The sequence below is a fragment of the Onychostoma macrolepis genome, chromosome 24 (assembly GCF_012432095.1).
Source record: "Onychostoma macrolepis isolate SWU-2019 chromosome 24, ASM1243209v1, whole genome shotgun sequence".
NCBI lineage: Eukaryota > Metazoa > Chordata > Actinopteri > Cypriniformes > Cyprinidae > Onychostoma > Onychostoma macrolepis.
Genome location: NC_081178.1, coordinates 12,385,326 through 12,398,146, shown reverse-complemented (window position 1 = coordinate 12,398,146; position 12,821 = coordinate 12,385,326). Strand labels below are relative to the sequence as shown.

General features: G+C 37.2%; 1 protein-coding gene across 3 annotated transcripts in view; it reads right to left on the bottom strand.

Annotated features, from left to right (window-relative positions):
- The window catches only part of vipr1b (vasoactive intestinal peptide receptor 1b), an 81,211-nt gene continuing 68,390 nt past the window's right edge, over window positions 1–12,821 (bottom strand). For 2 of the 3 annotated variants that reach the window (XM_058765382.1, XM_058765383.1), the window contains exons 10-13: window positions 10,158–10,249; window positions 7,975–8,104; window positions 6,601–6,642; window positions 1–2,140 (exon numbers count right to left, since the gene is read on the bottom strand). In XM_058765382.1, the coding sequence (XP_058621365.1) occupies window positions 1,952–2,140; window positions 6,601–6,642; window positions 7,975–8,104; window positions 10,158–10,249 (453 nt within the window). In that variant the 3' untranslated portion in view covers window positions 1–1,951. The remainder of the gene's footprint in view (window positions 2,141–6,600; window positions 6,643–7,974; window positions 8,105–10,157; window positions 10,250–12,821) is intronic. The other variant, XR_009269066.1, reaches the window with a different exon arrangement.

The following is a 12,821-nucleotide window of genomic DNA, read 5'->3' as shown; positions in this document are numbered from 1 at the left end:
GTTGTTTATTTAAAATTGTTGATCGTGAACATTCAAACAACAATGGAAAATGGTCTCAAATGTTACAAAAATACATACCATGTATCAAGCTTGTTTAAATGTAGATACAAAAATATTCACGTGTACACATGACTGTAAAGAATTTGGGTCATGCTTTTTGTGAATTTATTACTTGAAATGTACCGTTGCCTGTGTAGCATGCGGTATGGACAAATATTACTCACTTTCACAGCACAGATACACAGTTAATATACACAACATCCAGTTCTTCTGCTGTGCACTTATATATTATGTTTCACCCACATTAATATACAACAAACAGCACGTTGTTTCAAAACCAGACAGGCTATACAGCGCAGCTCATTAAAATAGGCACCTTTTCCTATATGCATTTATATAAAGTTCACAAAGTACACTGCTAGCTAAATTAAAGTGATTTTGATCTTTTATACAATGAAAATTACAACATTTTAATTAACATTTTTATAAGAATATACATTCTTTATCATGGTAGATTAGAGGTAATCTGGCTAATCACGCATTTAAGATAAAAAAAAAAACTGGATGCCATCGGACAATATTGGGCAGTGATTTGAGGCTTTAAATTTTTTTTTTTAATTAAATATTACTATAACCTTTGCAAGACATCCCAGCTGTAGCATTAAAATGAATTTGCTGTACATTCCCTTTATATATTCTATCAGATGTGACTGTACATAATTATTTTACACTCCACTGGAAACAGAAACCACAATCCAGACTGAACTACCTTTATGTGGCGTTGACCCAGTTTGAGTTGACTTCACAGGCCTTGATCGGGCTGCAAGTCCATCTCAATGAGTAAAACTGTGAGACAAGAACATTGGTATGACAGGGCGGCCTGCTTTTTCATTTCTCTTTAGCTTGTACATAAACACAAAAATCCTTCTAGTTGAACAAACACTGCAAGTTACCACTGAAACCAAAGGATGTAAAAAAAATGTTGTCACAGTACAAAAGAAATGGTAAGTTTACAGCATTAGCATTACTGCAAAGACTTGCACATAAGTTCCCCTTCCATCATTAAGTATAAATTGGTTGACGTGTATGACAGTTATATCAAGCTCCAACAGCGCCGTCCTTGTCATCGTTGATCTCACAATTGATACTTGATTTTTGTTCTTTGCACAAAAGGATTTGACATTAGACCATAAAACCATCAAGTCACGGCGATACGTGGCACAATGACACTCAAACAAGCATGCAAACTGAATGTTAACACACCGCTGGGATGACTGATCTGGAATGATAGTGCAGAGAAGGGCATTCGGCTTCCAAATGTGCCTAAACACACACACACACACACACACACACACACACACACACACACATCTGAAAACATCATAAAAAAAATGAACAACATGTTTCGAAGAAACATCACATTTGGTCTCTACAGTGTATCTCCATATTGGATATTCAACAATCCGCTTTTGGTAGCCTTTTTGCTTCTTTTTTTTTTTTTTTTTAACTTGCCTCATAAGCAAAATATATGAGCAGTCCAGGCAAAGAATCCCTAACCTCTTTTTCCTGCAGCGTATCATCAGTCATTCTTGATGATGCTGTTGCTTCTGTGTCCCTGCAGAGCCGAGTTGGCACAAAATGACGGCAAAACTACGATCTCGTTGCTCTCCAGAAGATCACTGTGCCTTTATTTACAGGTTTTATGTGTTGCAGAAGATGATCTGTGCCTGTCCGATATTGTGTTTTCATATAAGAACCTCATTGACGACTACTATGTCAACAAATTGCGCTTTTTTTTCAGCAAATGTAGGGTGTAGTAGCTCATCTCTCCAAAAATGTATAATACAGTCCGAAGTTCAGAACTGAATTTCACTAGAACACTTCCTGAACATCTTCATGTACTCTCACGGTCTCATTCTGGTGACAATTCCACATCATTGTAGATGCTAAGTTAGACTGTGATGGACGTCTCGTCTTGACATGCGGATGTGCGGCGAGTCTTGGGGCTGCAGCGAGTCAGCATGGAGATCTGTGTGTTGTTTCCGTTGCTGCCCATGGATGGGTGCTGGTATTTGGTGTCAGGACCCAGAAACCTTTCGAGGTGCCATCGCCTCCATTTCCTCTTGATCTCAGCTTGGACCTGAGAGAAGGACGAGATCCAATCTAATCAATTGGTGATGGATAAAACACTTTCACTCTATAGTTTTGTACAAAGTTACATTAAAAGGATAGATCAACCAAAAATGAAAATTCTGTCATTAATTACTCACCCTCATGTCGTTTCAAACCCGTAAGACTTTTAAAAGTTCATCTTCTGAACACAAATTAAGATATTTTTGATGAAACCTGAAAGCTTTCTGACCCTGAGTGCAACTGGCACGTTCAAGTCCCAGAAAGGTAGTAAGGACATCATTAAAATAGTGGTACTCTCATGAACGCGTGTCGAAGACTGACAAAGAGTGTCAGACACAAAGACTGACACATAAAATACTTACATTGCTGTTTATGTATCATATATATATATATATATATACCTGAGTTTGTGATAAATAAAATGAACCACTGATGTCACATGGACTATTTTAAGGATGTCCTTACTACCTTTCTGGGCCTTGTCAGTTGTGTTGCTGTCTATGCAGGGTCAGAAAGCTCTTGGATTTCATCAAAAATATCTTAATTTGTGTTCTGAAGATGAACTGGATGTAAAGGGTTTGGAACAGAGGGTGAGAAATTAAAAACAGAATCTTCATTTTGGGGTGAACTATCCCTTTAAGTAACTCTGTAAATAAGGAACATTAAAATGGTTGCAACTGGGTTTTACACAACACAGGCTCATTGGAAATACTTGACCCTAGGCTACATTTTGCAAAACTTTTAAGTATGCATTGTATTTCGCTACACAATTTTTTAAAGTTTCAGATCCATAAACTGTACGGCACTATAAGTGATTTAATTTTTACTCCATTGCAAATGTGGGTTTATTAAAAGTCCCTTTGCTTTCTTTGTAAAATTATATTGTGTTGTTTGTAGCACATTTCACAGCACTTTGAAAGTGAAATCTCTAGTGACTGGTGGTACATAGTTTTTGGGATTCTGGTTGGCTGCCAGTGTTTTTATTGTTGATAAGCTGGAAAAAAAAGTTTAAAAAGTAATTCCAATGATATCATTCCTTTTGTGCTGTTATTGTTCTGTTGGTGTTTTTGGAAACTATATCTTTATTGTTATTTTTATAGCCATCCTCTTTGGTTTGAATGGGCCTTTAGTGTGAACGCTAATATCCAAACCTTGGTCTGCGCCAAACAAGCAGACGGAGACCCACATTTCAACAACAGAATGCTCAAGCATACCTGGTTCTTCAAGTGTAAACACACCCCTGAATATGACTGCAGTAACATGGTTGGTTATTTCTGGGCGGAGAGAGAGAAATTGCAAGCTTGTAGACTAGGGTTGCCACCCGTCCCTTAGGATACGGAATCGTCCCGTATTTAAAGGTAAAATGATGCGTCCCGTATCAAATCAATACGGGACGCGATTTGCCCCGTATTTTACAGAGGCCAAAACATTAGAATAAATAAGTGTTTTGCACTGTTTATAACACTAATAGCAATTATAATGAAATTAATCTCATAAGAAGTATTATTAGAGAAGCTAATTTGCATGTGATTGCATTTGAGCATCTTTGTTTCCATAGCGACGGTGTTTCCAGGGGCCAGTTGCATAAACTTAGCCTCTATGTTAAGACTGTCTTAAGAACAAGTTTGACAAACTAGCAGTTAGCAAAGGGGTAATTGGTCTTATTTTTGCATTTAACTTAGACTAATCTACAATTTAATGTAACTCAATTTAAAATATTATGGCCAGTCTCAAATAAAAAAATGAGATGACTAACTTTTAAGACTAGTCTTAACCTTTTATGCAACCGGCCCCAGAACGCGCGCCGTTAAAGCCCTTTCACGCGACCGCAGCATGCGCTAAACCTGCGCGGTTTAAAACATCTAAACTAGAGCTCACATCCGCCCTTTAAACACAAGGCTCTCCAGATGTAGGGCTGAATGGGAAAGTAATCAATGGGTCTGTGCTTTAACTAATGATGAACGCGCAGTTTGCAGAGTAGCATTCAGTTGCTCACGGTGGACTGTCTGACTTAAAGGGATAGTTTTTTTTCATTGTTTATACCCCCCACAAGTTGTTCCAAACCTGTAATAATTTCTTTCTTCTGTTGAACATAAAAGAAGGTACTTTGAAGAATGTTGGTTACTGAGGACCAGCAGCTGTTTATAAACCAAGTTAACCACATTCTTCAAAGTATCTTCTTTTGTGTTCAACAGAAGAAAAAAACTTTATGCAGGTTTAGAACAACCTCTGAAATTTATGACAGAATTTTCATTTTTGGGTGAATCATACCACTAAAGTGACAGACATATCTGTGCTTCTAAAGGTATAGGCCTATTGTTTTATTAAAATTTGTATAGTCTGTTAATATAATATTCCATACATCATCAGAGCTTGGTAGACATAATTATTATATTTTTAGACAGAATTAGACAGATGAATTAATAGGTTAGAATTAATGTTAGACCCTATTTATTAATTTATCATTTAAAAAATGCTACATTATGTAGATAAAAACGGGACAAATTATTACATAATAATGTAGTCCTAATTTAAGCAAATGAATAAAATAAATAAATAAAAATGGTCGTGAATGGGTGTCCTTTATTTTGCCTTGCTAAAGGTGGCAACCTTCCAACTATAACTATTATAGTAGGCTAATTAAATACTCATTTAGTTATCACCAAAACGCGTTCTATTTTGTTGTAGATCGTTAAACCGTTACGCTGCCTCAGAAGCCTGTCCGAAATGAGTTTCGTGTGGTGCCTTCGTGCATAAACGCTGCATGCAAAGTCATTGCCTCATAAGGCAGCAAGGCAGCTGCCTAAGTTTTCGGATGCAGCCCTCATCTCACAGCCGGTCCGTTTTGACGGCACACTTACGCTCACATCTGGTGTGGAAGTTCTTCATTATTAGTTAAGCAGACACAAAGTTCGCAATTTGTAATACAATATTGACTGTTTTTGGTCACGTTCGCTGATGAAGTTTCAATCAAAGCCACAGCAGAACTGTTTTGTGTCTCCGAGCAACACATCGTTGTTTTGATGCTGAATGAATCCACGTTTTTGAATGAATCAAATGAGTCAATGATTCAGTAACCCATTAATAAAGACTAGTTACTTGCCTCGTTTTTGAATGAATCAGCCGTTTGAACGAATGACTCGCTCATTAAACCAGTCATTTTTCCGCCATATACTGGTGGGTTGGTTTCATATTTAAGTATTGCATTTTTCCCAACATTAATTTGTATGTTAAAAAATATTTAAAACGTTAATCTTATAAAAAATTTTATGTATTTGAAATTTTGTGATGTAAATGCATTTATGGCACCTCAGCTTCATCAAACAGTCTGTGTAAATGCATCTAATGCCACTTCAGATGCAGCTTCTGTTTCCTCTGCAGTGAAAAGATGGAGTTTGTTGATAGTATGCGCACTCTGTGAACATTAAAATTTGCAAAAATAAATTACTCCATTGCTCACAAAGAGAAGTATGAACACCGATGACAAGAGAGTTGCACTGTCCAAAAAGTTTGTGGTATAAATGTGTTTTTTTTACTTGAAGCACATTTTTTTTTCTTTATTTTGTTGTCAGAGTGCACCAGAACACTTCATTTACATGTTCAATTCTCAGAAAAAATTTTCTTATGGGGGAGGATGCCCCCAGACCCTCCTACAAGGTTTATATTCCAAACTATGTCACCTTTTTGACCTCTTGTGAGTTTGGAGGTATGATATTTACTAGTCTAGCTAAGCACTGGCTCTACATTGCAAGTGCAATGATGTACCAGGTGACTTATAGAGCAAGTTTACTATGTCAGAAAAGCCATAAATATGTAGCTGCTTATGTGATGCAAACATCAAAATGTATTAGTTTGCAAATTATGCACTATTAAGTGTTTTAACATAGGAACATGGTATTGTGTAAGGAACTGCTGACAATAAATCTTTATTAATCAATAATTTGCCGCTGCAATTATAATTTGTGTGAAAAGTAACAAAAGTTGTTGTTTTACTGCATAGTGTTCCCTTAAAGTGCAGCGAATGTTTTGCACAAATGTAGTCACTTAATTCCAGTGAGCCTGGGTTATTTTTATTGTAAAAAAGGATAATTTTACACACAGAAATCAGTTTGTGTACTAGTTGTTCATCTGTGCTGCACAAACATGTCAAATTATTTGAATGCACCAGGAATTAAAGTCTGCACCTGTGACCCTTTTATTTAATCTGTACAAGCAAAAAAGGCCCAAGATGCTGTGAACATCAATGCATATATCAAAGTAATAGGCCTCCTCTGCCAGTATGTCTAGAGCTATTTGTAGCCTGTGTGAGCTAGTAGAATCTAAGCCAATTACAGGCTTCCAGGACTATAGCTTTTAGCTAGAGAAACTGAATGAAACTTCAATATAGGAGAAGTGGTTTCTGATCAGTTGTGACTGAGGGCACCTAAAGATTCTGTCTGTCTGTCTATCCATTCATCCATGTCTTACCTCTCCATTCAGGAAACAGTAGAGTACAGCAACCACAAAGCCCTGTTAAAACAAGTGAAAGCAACTCACTGATATGTCAGGTACAATGAAGGCATTACACGTGGGAATGACAACTTGCTAACTGCCTAGAGATTCCTACTGGACTGTCTATGACTGTGGCCTAAAAAATATGGTAAGTCCTGTAGCAGATATACTTTAAGAATATTTAACTAACAGGGGTAAACCCTTCCTGAATTCATGCCAATCATTCTGGTGGCTCTGCCTAAGAATGTTAGAATTGGGGTACTTTTTTGTCCCAATGGCTTATTTTTATTAAAATTAAGATTTTTTTTTTTCTTTTGTTACATGAAGGTCACATTTAAAAACTGTACTGAACTGTAACTTTCTACCATGCTTCATTATTTTCCCCTTTCCTTTTTAAAATGGATTTTGTTGCTTTACTCTTTTCCCAGACTCAGCTTGTTAATATTCAGATTATAGGGAATTGTTGTCCCCATAAATTATTTAATAATAGATCATTTACATAGTTATCGTATGGAAATGGTTTAAATATGAATTCAAAATTACGACTTTCTGACTACAGTTGTGGCAACTGGTTTTTACTAAAGATTTTGAACAGTTAATGCATTTATTTAATGAGGGGAAAAAAATCATAAAATACAATTGGTAACTTTTTACAGTAAGGTTCAATTTGTTGAACCAAATATATATAACAGAAATATATAACATTATTAACTAAAATTAACAAAGATTAATAAATACTGCAACAAATGAATTGTCCATTGTTATTTAATGCTAGTTATTGCATTAACTAACATGAACTAAGTGTCTTTTCCAATCAAGCTCTATTAATGCAAAAAAGAGTGAAAATATTATTGTTCGTATTTAGGATACAAAAATGTGCTAGTTTAAAATGCAAGACAAAGGAGTAAACATTTTAATGAAAAAATGTTTAAAATGTAGTTTTTCACCAATTTAAAACACAATACATCATTTGAAAAGTGGTGGAAATGTCCATGACCTTAAATTAAATTGAATAAATTAGTGAGAATGAGAAAAGTGTTTATAAGAGGGTTTATTTTCTAAACATCCACAGGGCAAAAGTGGCCACAGTTGAAGAAACACCCAATTATGCCAATAAAAAACAAAAAAAAACAATGGCCAATAGCTAAAGTGTGCAAGACAAAGATTCTCTATGGAGGCTGTTTGAGAAGCCCTGAGCAGTTCTACCAGACATCATTAAACTATTCTGCTATCTGAACAACAGAGCTACGATTAGCCTGAGAGCATTTCCTGTCACTGGCGACTATTGATATTTGGGCTCTACTTTTTGTTTTCACAGCTAGTTTGAGTGATTAAATCCTTGAGACATACCTGAAATGACCCAAGAATGAGGTCAAACACGAGCCTTAGCTCAGTTTTTATGTTCTCCGGAATGAAAGCGAATATGATGAAGTTTATCCCAAAGAGTGGAATCAACAAAAGTGTGGATTTTGCCAGCCTCCTATAGACAAGAAAAAAAAAAAAAAAACATAAACAGCTTTATGGGATACTTTCCTGTCAGTCATAACCTGCACACAGTGCAGGGCCGAGAATGATATCATTACCAGGCGATCTCAAAAAGCATATTACTGGAATAACAACATTAGTGATGCTGGGTAGAAAATTGCAGGTGCTTAAGAATTGAGTCTTGTTTTGTGCGAACTGCACAGTGGAGAGATACTTAAGGACAAAGGACATTAAATCATCCGAACAGGGGCGGAGAGAGCCAGTGACATTTTAGATGATGAGATTGCAGTGCAGTGGGTTCTCGCTCGCTGCTGGAGTGGCCAGCTAAAATATGCCCATATTTTATGCCCATGTTAAAATTACATAAGCTAAAATGTTTCTCATGTACCTCCAGTCCTCATCCTACCAAAAAGACCAGAATAGTTGGTCTACAGCAGAAGTTGTGATTTAGATGCTGGTGTCCCCGTCAGACTTCACAACTATCTTAACCGACAAGACTCCTTTGGCCAACCAGATTTCATTTTCTGCTGGTTTTGCTGATTAGCCGAAGGCTGGTCTACCGACTAGACCAGAACTTTCAAGCTTTAACCAATTTGGACCAACATTTAAATGGAAAGTTCACACAAAAATGAAAAATCAGCCATCATCACTTTTTCACCCATGAAAGATGTATAAATAACTTGCTTTCCATTCTTTGCAATTACAATTAATGTAAACTTCAAGCTTCAAAAAGAATGCAAAAAAGTATTATAATAAAAGTAGTCATATGACTCATTTGCTAGATTCCAAGTCTTCTAAAGTTACACTGCAAGTCTTGATGACCAATTCCGATTTTGTGACTATATCTGATTTTTTGGACGGCGTGCTTACATTTCTTTTAAAAGTGACCCATATCTGATGTGTGCATTTTACACTGCACTTGGTGAAACAAGCCAAAAATAGCATATGACATCACAAATCAATTTGAATAGTACATTGAGTTTAATTTATTTAATCATTAATTTATTGACATGGAATTCATATAGAAACGTTTTTAATGCAGTAGTTACATCTATACATCAAAATAATTATATAGAACAAATTCTTCAGGACAGTGATGTACGCAGCTCCGCTGAAAGCTTGCGAGTGGAATAATACTCAGGTGGTAGATACTGTTAAGCATGTCACATCGTCTGTTTTTTTTTTTTAGTAATTGAAACCAAATGCGTTCATCAGTGATTGTATATCAAAGGCAGGGACATGTTTGTGTCCATTTAATTTTGTGGTTTCAGTGGAATGAACGGGACTGAAGCACTCGTCTGTACACGAGTTGTCGTCACTGACAACAGCAGCACATTTCAGCATCAGATCATCTTTTATTTAACACAAACGAACACAATTAATACTCTGCTACTCAACTAGAGATGTTTCATTTGTTACAGGTATGTTTGTACCGTGAAATGTTTAAAAAAACCCTCACTTTTCGATGACGTAGGAGTCGCATTTACGGGGAATATCTGATTTGTCTGCTTACACGGCAGGCGCAGATGCACGTATCCGATTCATATCTGATTTATTTCCACATATTCTCCGATCAGTTTCAGGCCTCATTCATATCGCGATCCATGCTTACACGGTTGTGGGCCATATCCGATCTGTGCCACATGGGAGGAAAAAATCTGAATTGGGTTACTTGAACCATGCAGTGTAAATGCGGCCTTAGAGTCAAAAGATATTTTAAGAAATTTAAGTCGCTATTATAGTCACAGGTAATCTCCTTTGCTGCAGTTCTCGAATCTCATTCACATTTGTCAAGATGTCTCACACTAGGTTAACATCTCATTTAAAAGAGTAAAATCTCCTGTCGTGCTGCACAGAAGAGAGTTAGTCATGAGTTCAGAGTGAGATGAGGGTGAGCAAATGATGACAGAATTTTCATTTTTGTGTGAACTATCCCTTTAAATTTCACGCTGGTCCTCTCAGCAGGGTGAGGAGATTAAAGAGAACAAATTACAGAATTAATCTTATTTGAATGCAAAAATCTGTTTGAATGGGGTCCAAATACTTACGAATACTGGTTTGATTCATTTCTCCCAATGTCAGGACAGTTGATCTTCTGCCGCAGTATCCGAATGATACAAATGAAGAGGATAAAGTTCATCTGTTGTTGGTGAAAAACAACAAAATAGCGGGTGTTTTTATTTCGAAGAGCTTTATGTCATGATTCAGCACAAATTACTGAAATCACTGAGGGGTCATAAAGCCAGTGGTCCCGAAGCACAGTGTTTATATGTCTCAGAGAAAGCAGGGACTGGCGTCTATTAGCAAAAGTACAGAACAAAACTACCTTCTTAAGACGACAGCAAGGCAGACAACATTATCTCTAAGTAGACGAGATGGACTGTGTTAAGACTGTTTACTTTCTGACTGACAAAAACAAGCATTAACTGCATGTGCAATAAGCACGTCGGAGTGGGGGAGGACGAGAAGTGTTTCAGTTTTCTGGCCTACCATAGCAAATCCCCAACACCATAAATATATCTGCATAAACATTCCTCTAGACTGACAGATTTTCTCTCTGTCATTCTCTCTCTCTCTCTCTCTCTCTCTCTCTCTCAAGTGCATCTTTCTTTCCTTTAAATCTCTCAAAAGAAAAGCCATGAAGAGCTTGTAAATGTGTTTTTCACATCTTTCAGCCTTATTGATATTTCATGTGTAATATAAATCCCTACAGAGAGAACATTGCACATATGTCAACAGGTATGTGCGTTACTGACATCTTAACACTCAGCACTAGGCAAATCCTTAAATTTCTAGGCTAAGGATATAAACAAGTTTTCAGAATAATTATTAGGAGCTTGCTCACAGATGTATATGTATCTAATAATGTTGTGTTAACTTAAAGATTTAATTTGATTATTTATTTTTTTAAATTGTTGGAGGGGAAATTATATTGTTTATGTAGAGCAGCCCTAATAAAGATCATGAAAATTGGCTTTTCCTTTAGGGGAAAACAAAAGTAGATATACATACATACATACAATATATTATTTATATAAATAATAAATAAAAAGAAAGCACTAAATATATAATATAATGAATTTGTGTGTGTGTATACTGTGTCCCTTGTAAAATGCATACTGTATATACAAGGGACAGTGTATTTTAGGTAATGTAACTGGACACCATTTCTTTAATGTTTACGCTAGCAGTCAGTGAAGATGGATGAGATGTGTCCTAAAGTTGAAAGTATTGCCAGGAACGGCCAGACTTAATTGGGACTGCTGCAATTTAACAAATAACTGACATAAGACATTTCTCGGAAAAAAAAATAAGGAATAAATTACATAAATTCTTCACAGGTTAGACAGGGGAACCTAGTCGGGAATATACAGTGAGGAAAATAAGTATTTGAACACACTGCTATTTTGCAAGTTCTCCCACTTAGAAATCATGGAGGGGTCTGAAATTGTCATCGTAGGTGCATGTCCACTGTGAGAGACATAATCTAAAAAAAAAAATCCAGAAATCACAATGTATGATTTTTTAACTATTTATTTGTATGATACAGCTGCAAATAAGTATTTGAACACCTGAGAAAATCAATGTTATTATTTGGTACAGTAGCCTTTGTTTGCAATTACAGAGGTCAAACGTTTCCTGTAGTTTTTCACCAGGTTTGCACACACTGCAGGAGGGATTTTGGCCCTCCTCCACACAGATCTTCTCTAGATCAGTCAGGTTTCTGGCCTGTCGCTGAGAAACACGGAGTTTGAGCTCCCTCAAAGATTCTCTATTGGGTTTAGGTCTGGAGACTGGCTAGGCCACGCCAGAACCTTGATATGCTTCTTACAGAGCCTCTCCTTGGTTATCCTGGCTGTGTGCTTGGTCATTGTCATGTTGGAAGACCCAGCCTCGACCCATCTTCAATGCTCTAACTGAGGGAAGGAGGTTGTTCCCCAAAATCTCGCAATACATGGCCCCGGTCATCCTCTCCTTAATACAGTGCAGTCGCCCTGTCCCATGTGCAGAAAAACACCCCAAAGCATGATGCTACCACCCCATGCTTCTCAGTAGGGATGGTGTTCTTGGGATGGTACTCATCATTCTTCTTCCTCCAAACACGTTTAGTGGAATTATGACCAAAAAGTTCTATTTTGGTCTCATCTGACCACATGACTTTCTCCCATGACTCCTCTGGATCATCCAAATGGTCATTGGCAAACTTAAGTCGGGCCTGGACATGTGCTGGTTTAAGCAGGGGAACCTTCCGTGCCATGCATGATTTCAAACCATGACGTCTTAGTGTATTACCAACAGTAACCTTGGAAGCGGTGGTCCCAGCTCTTTTCAGGTCATTGACCAGCTCCTCCCGTGTAGTTCTGGGCTGATTTCTCACCTTTCTTAGGATCATTGAGACCCCACGAGGTGAGATCTTGCATGGAGCCCCAGTCCGAGGGAGATTGACAGTCATGTTTAGCTTCTTCCATTTTCTAATGATTGCTCAAACAGTGGACCTTTTTCACCAAGCTGCTTGGCAATTTCCCCGTAGCCCTTTCCAGCCTTGTGGAGGTGTACAATTTTGTCTCTAGTGTCTTTGGACAGCTCTTTGGTCTTGGCCATGTTAGTAGTTGGATTCTTACTGATTGTATGGGGTGGACAGGTGTCTTTATGCAGCTAACGACCTCAAACAGGTGCATCTAATTTAGGATAATAAATGGAGTGGAGGTGGA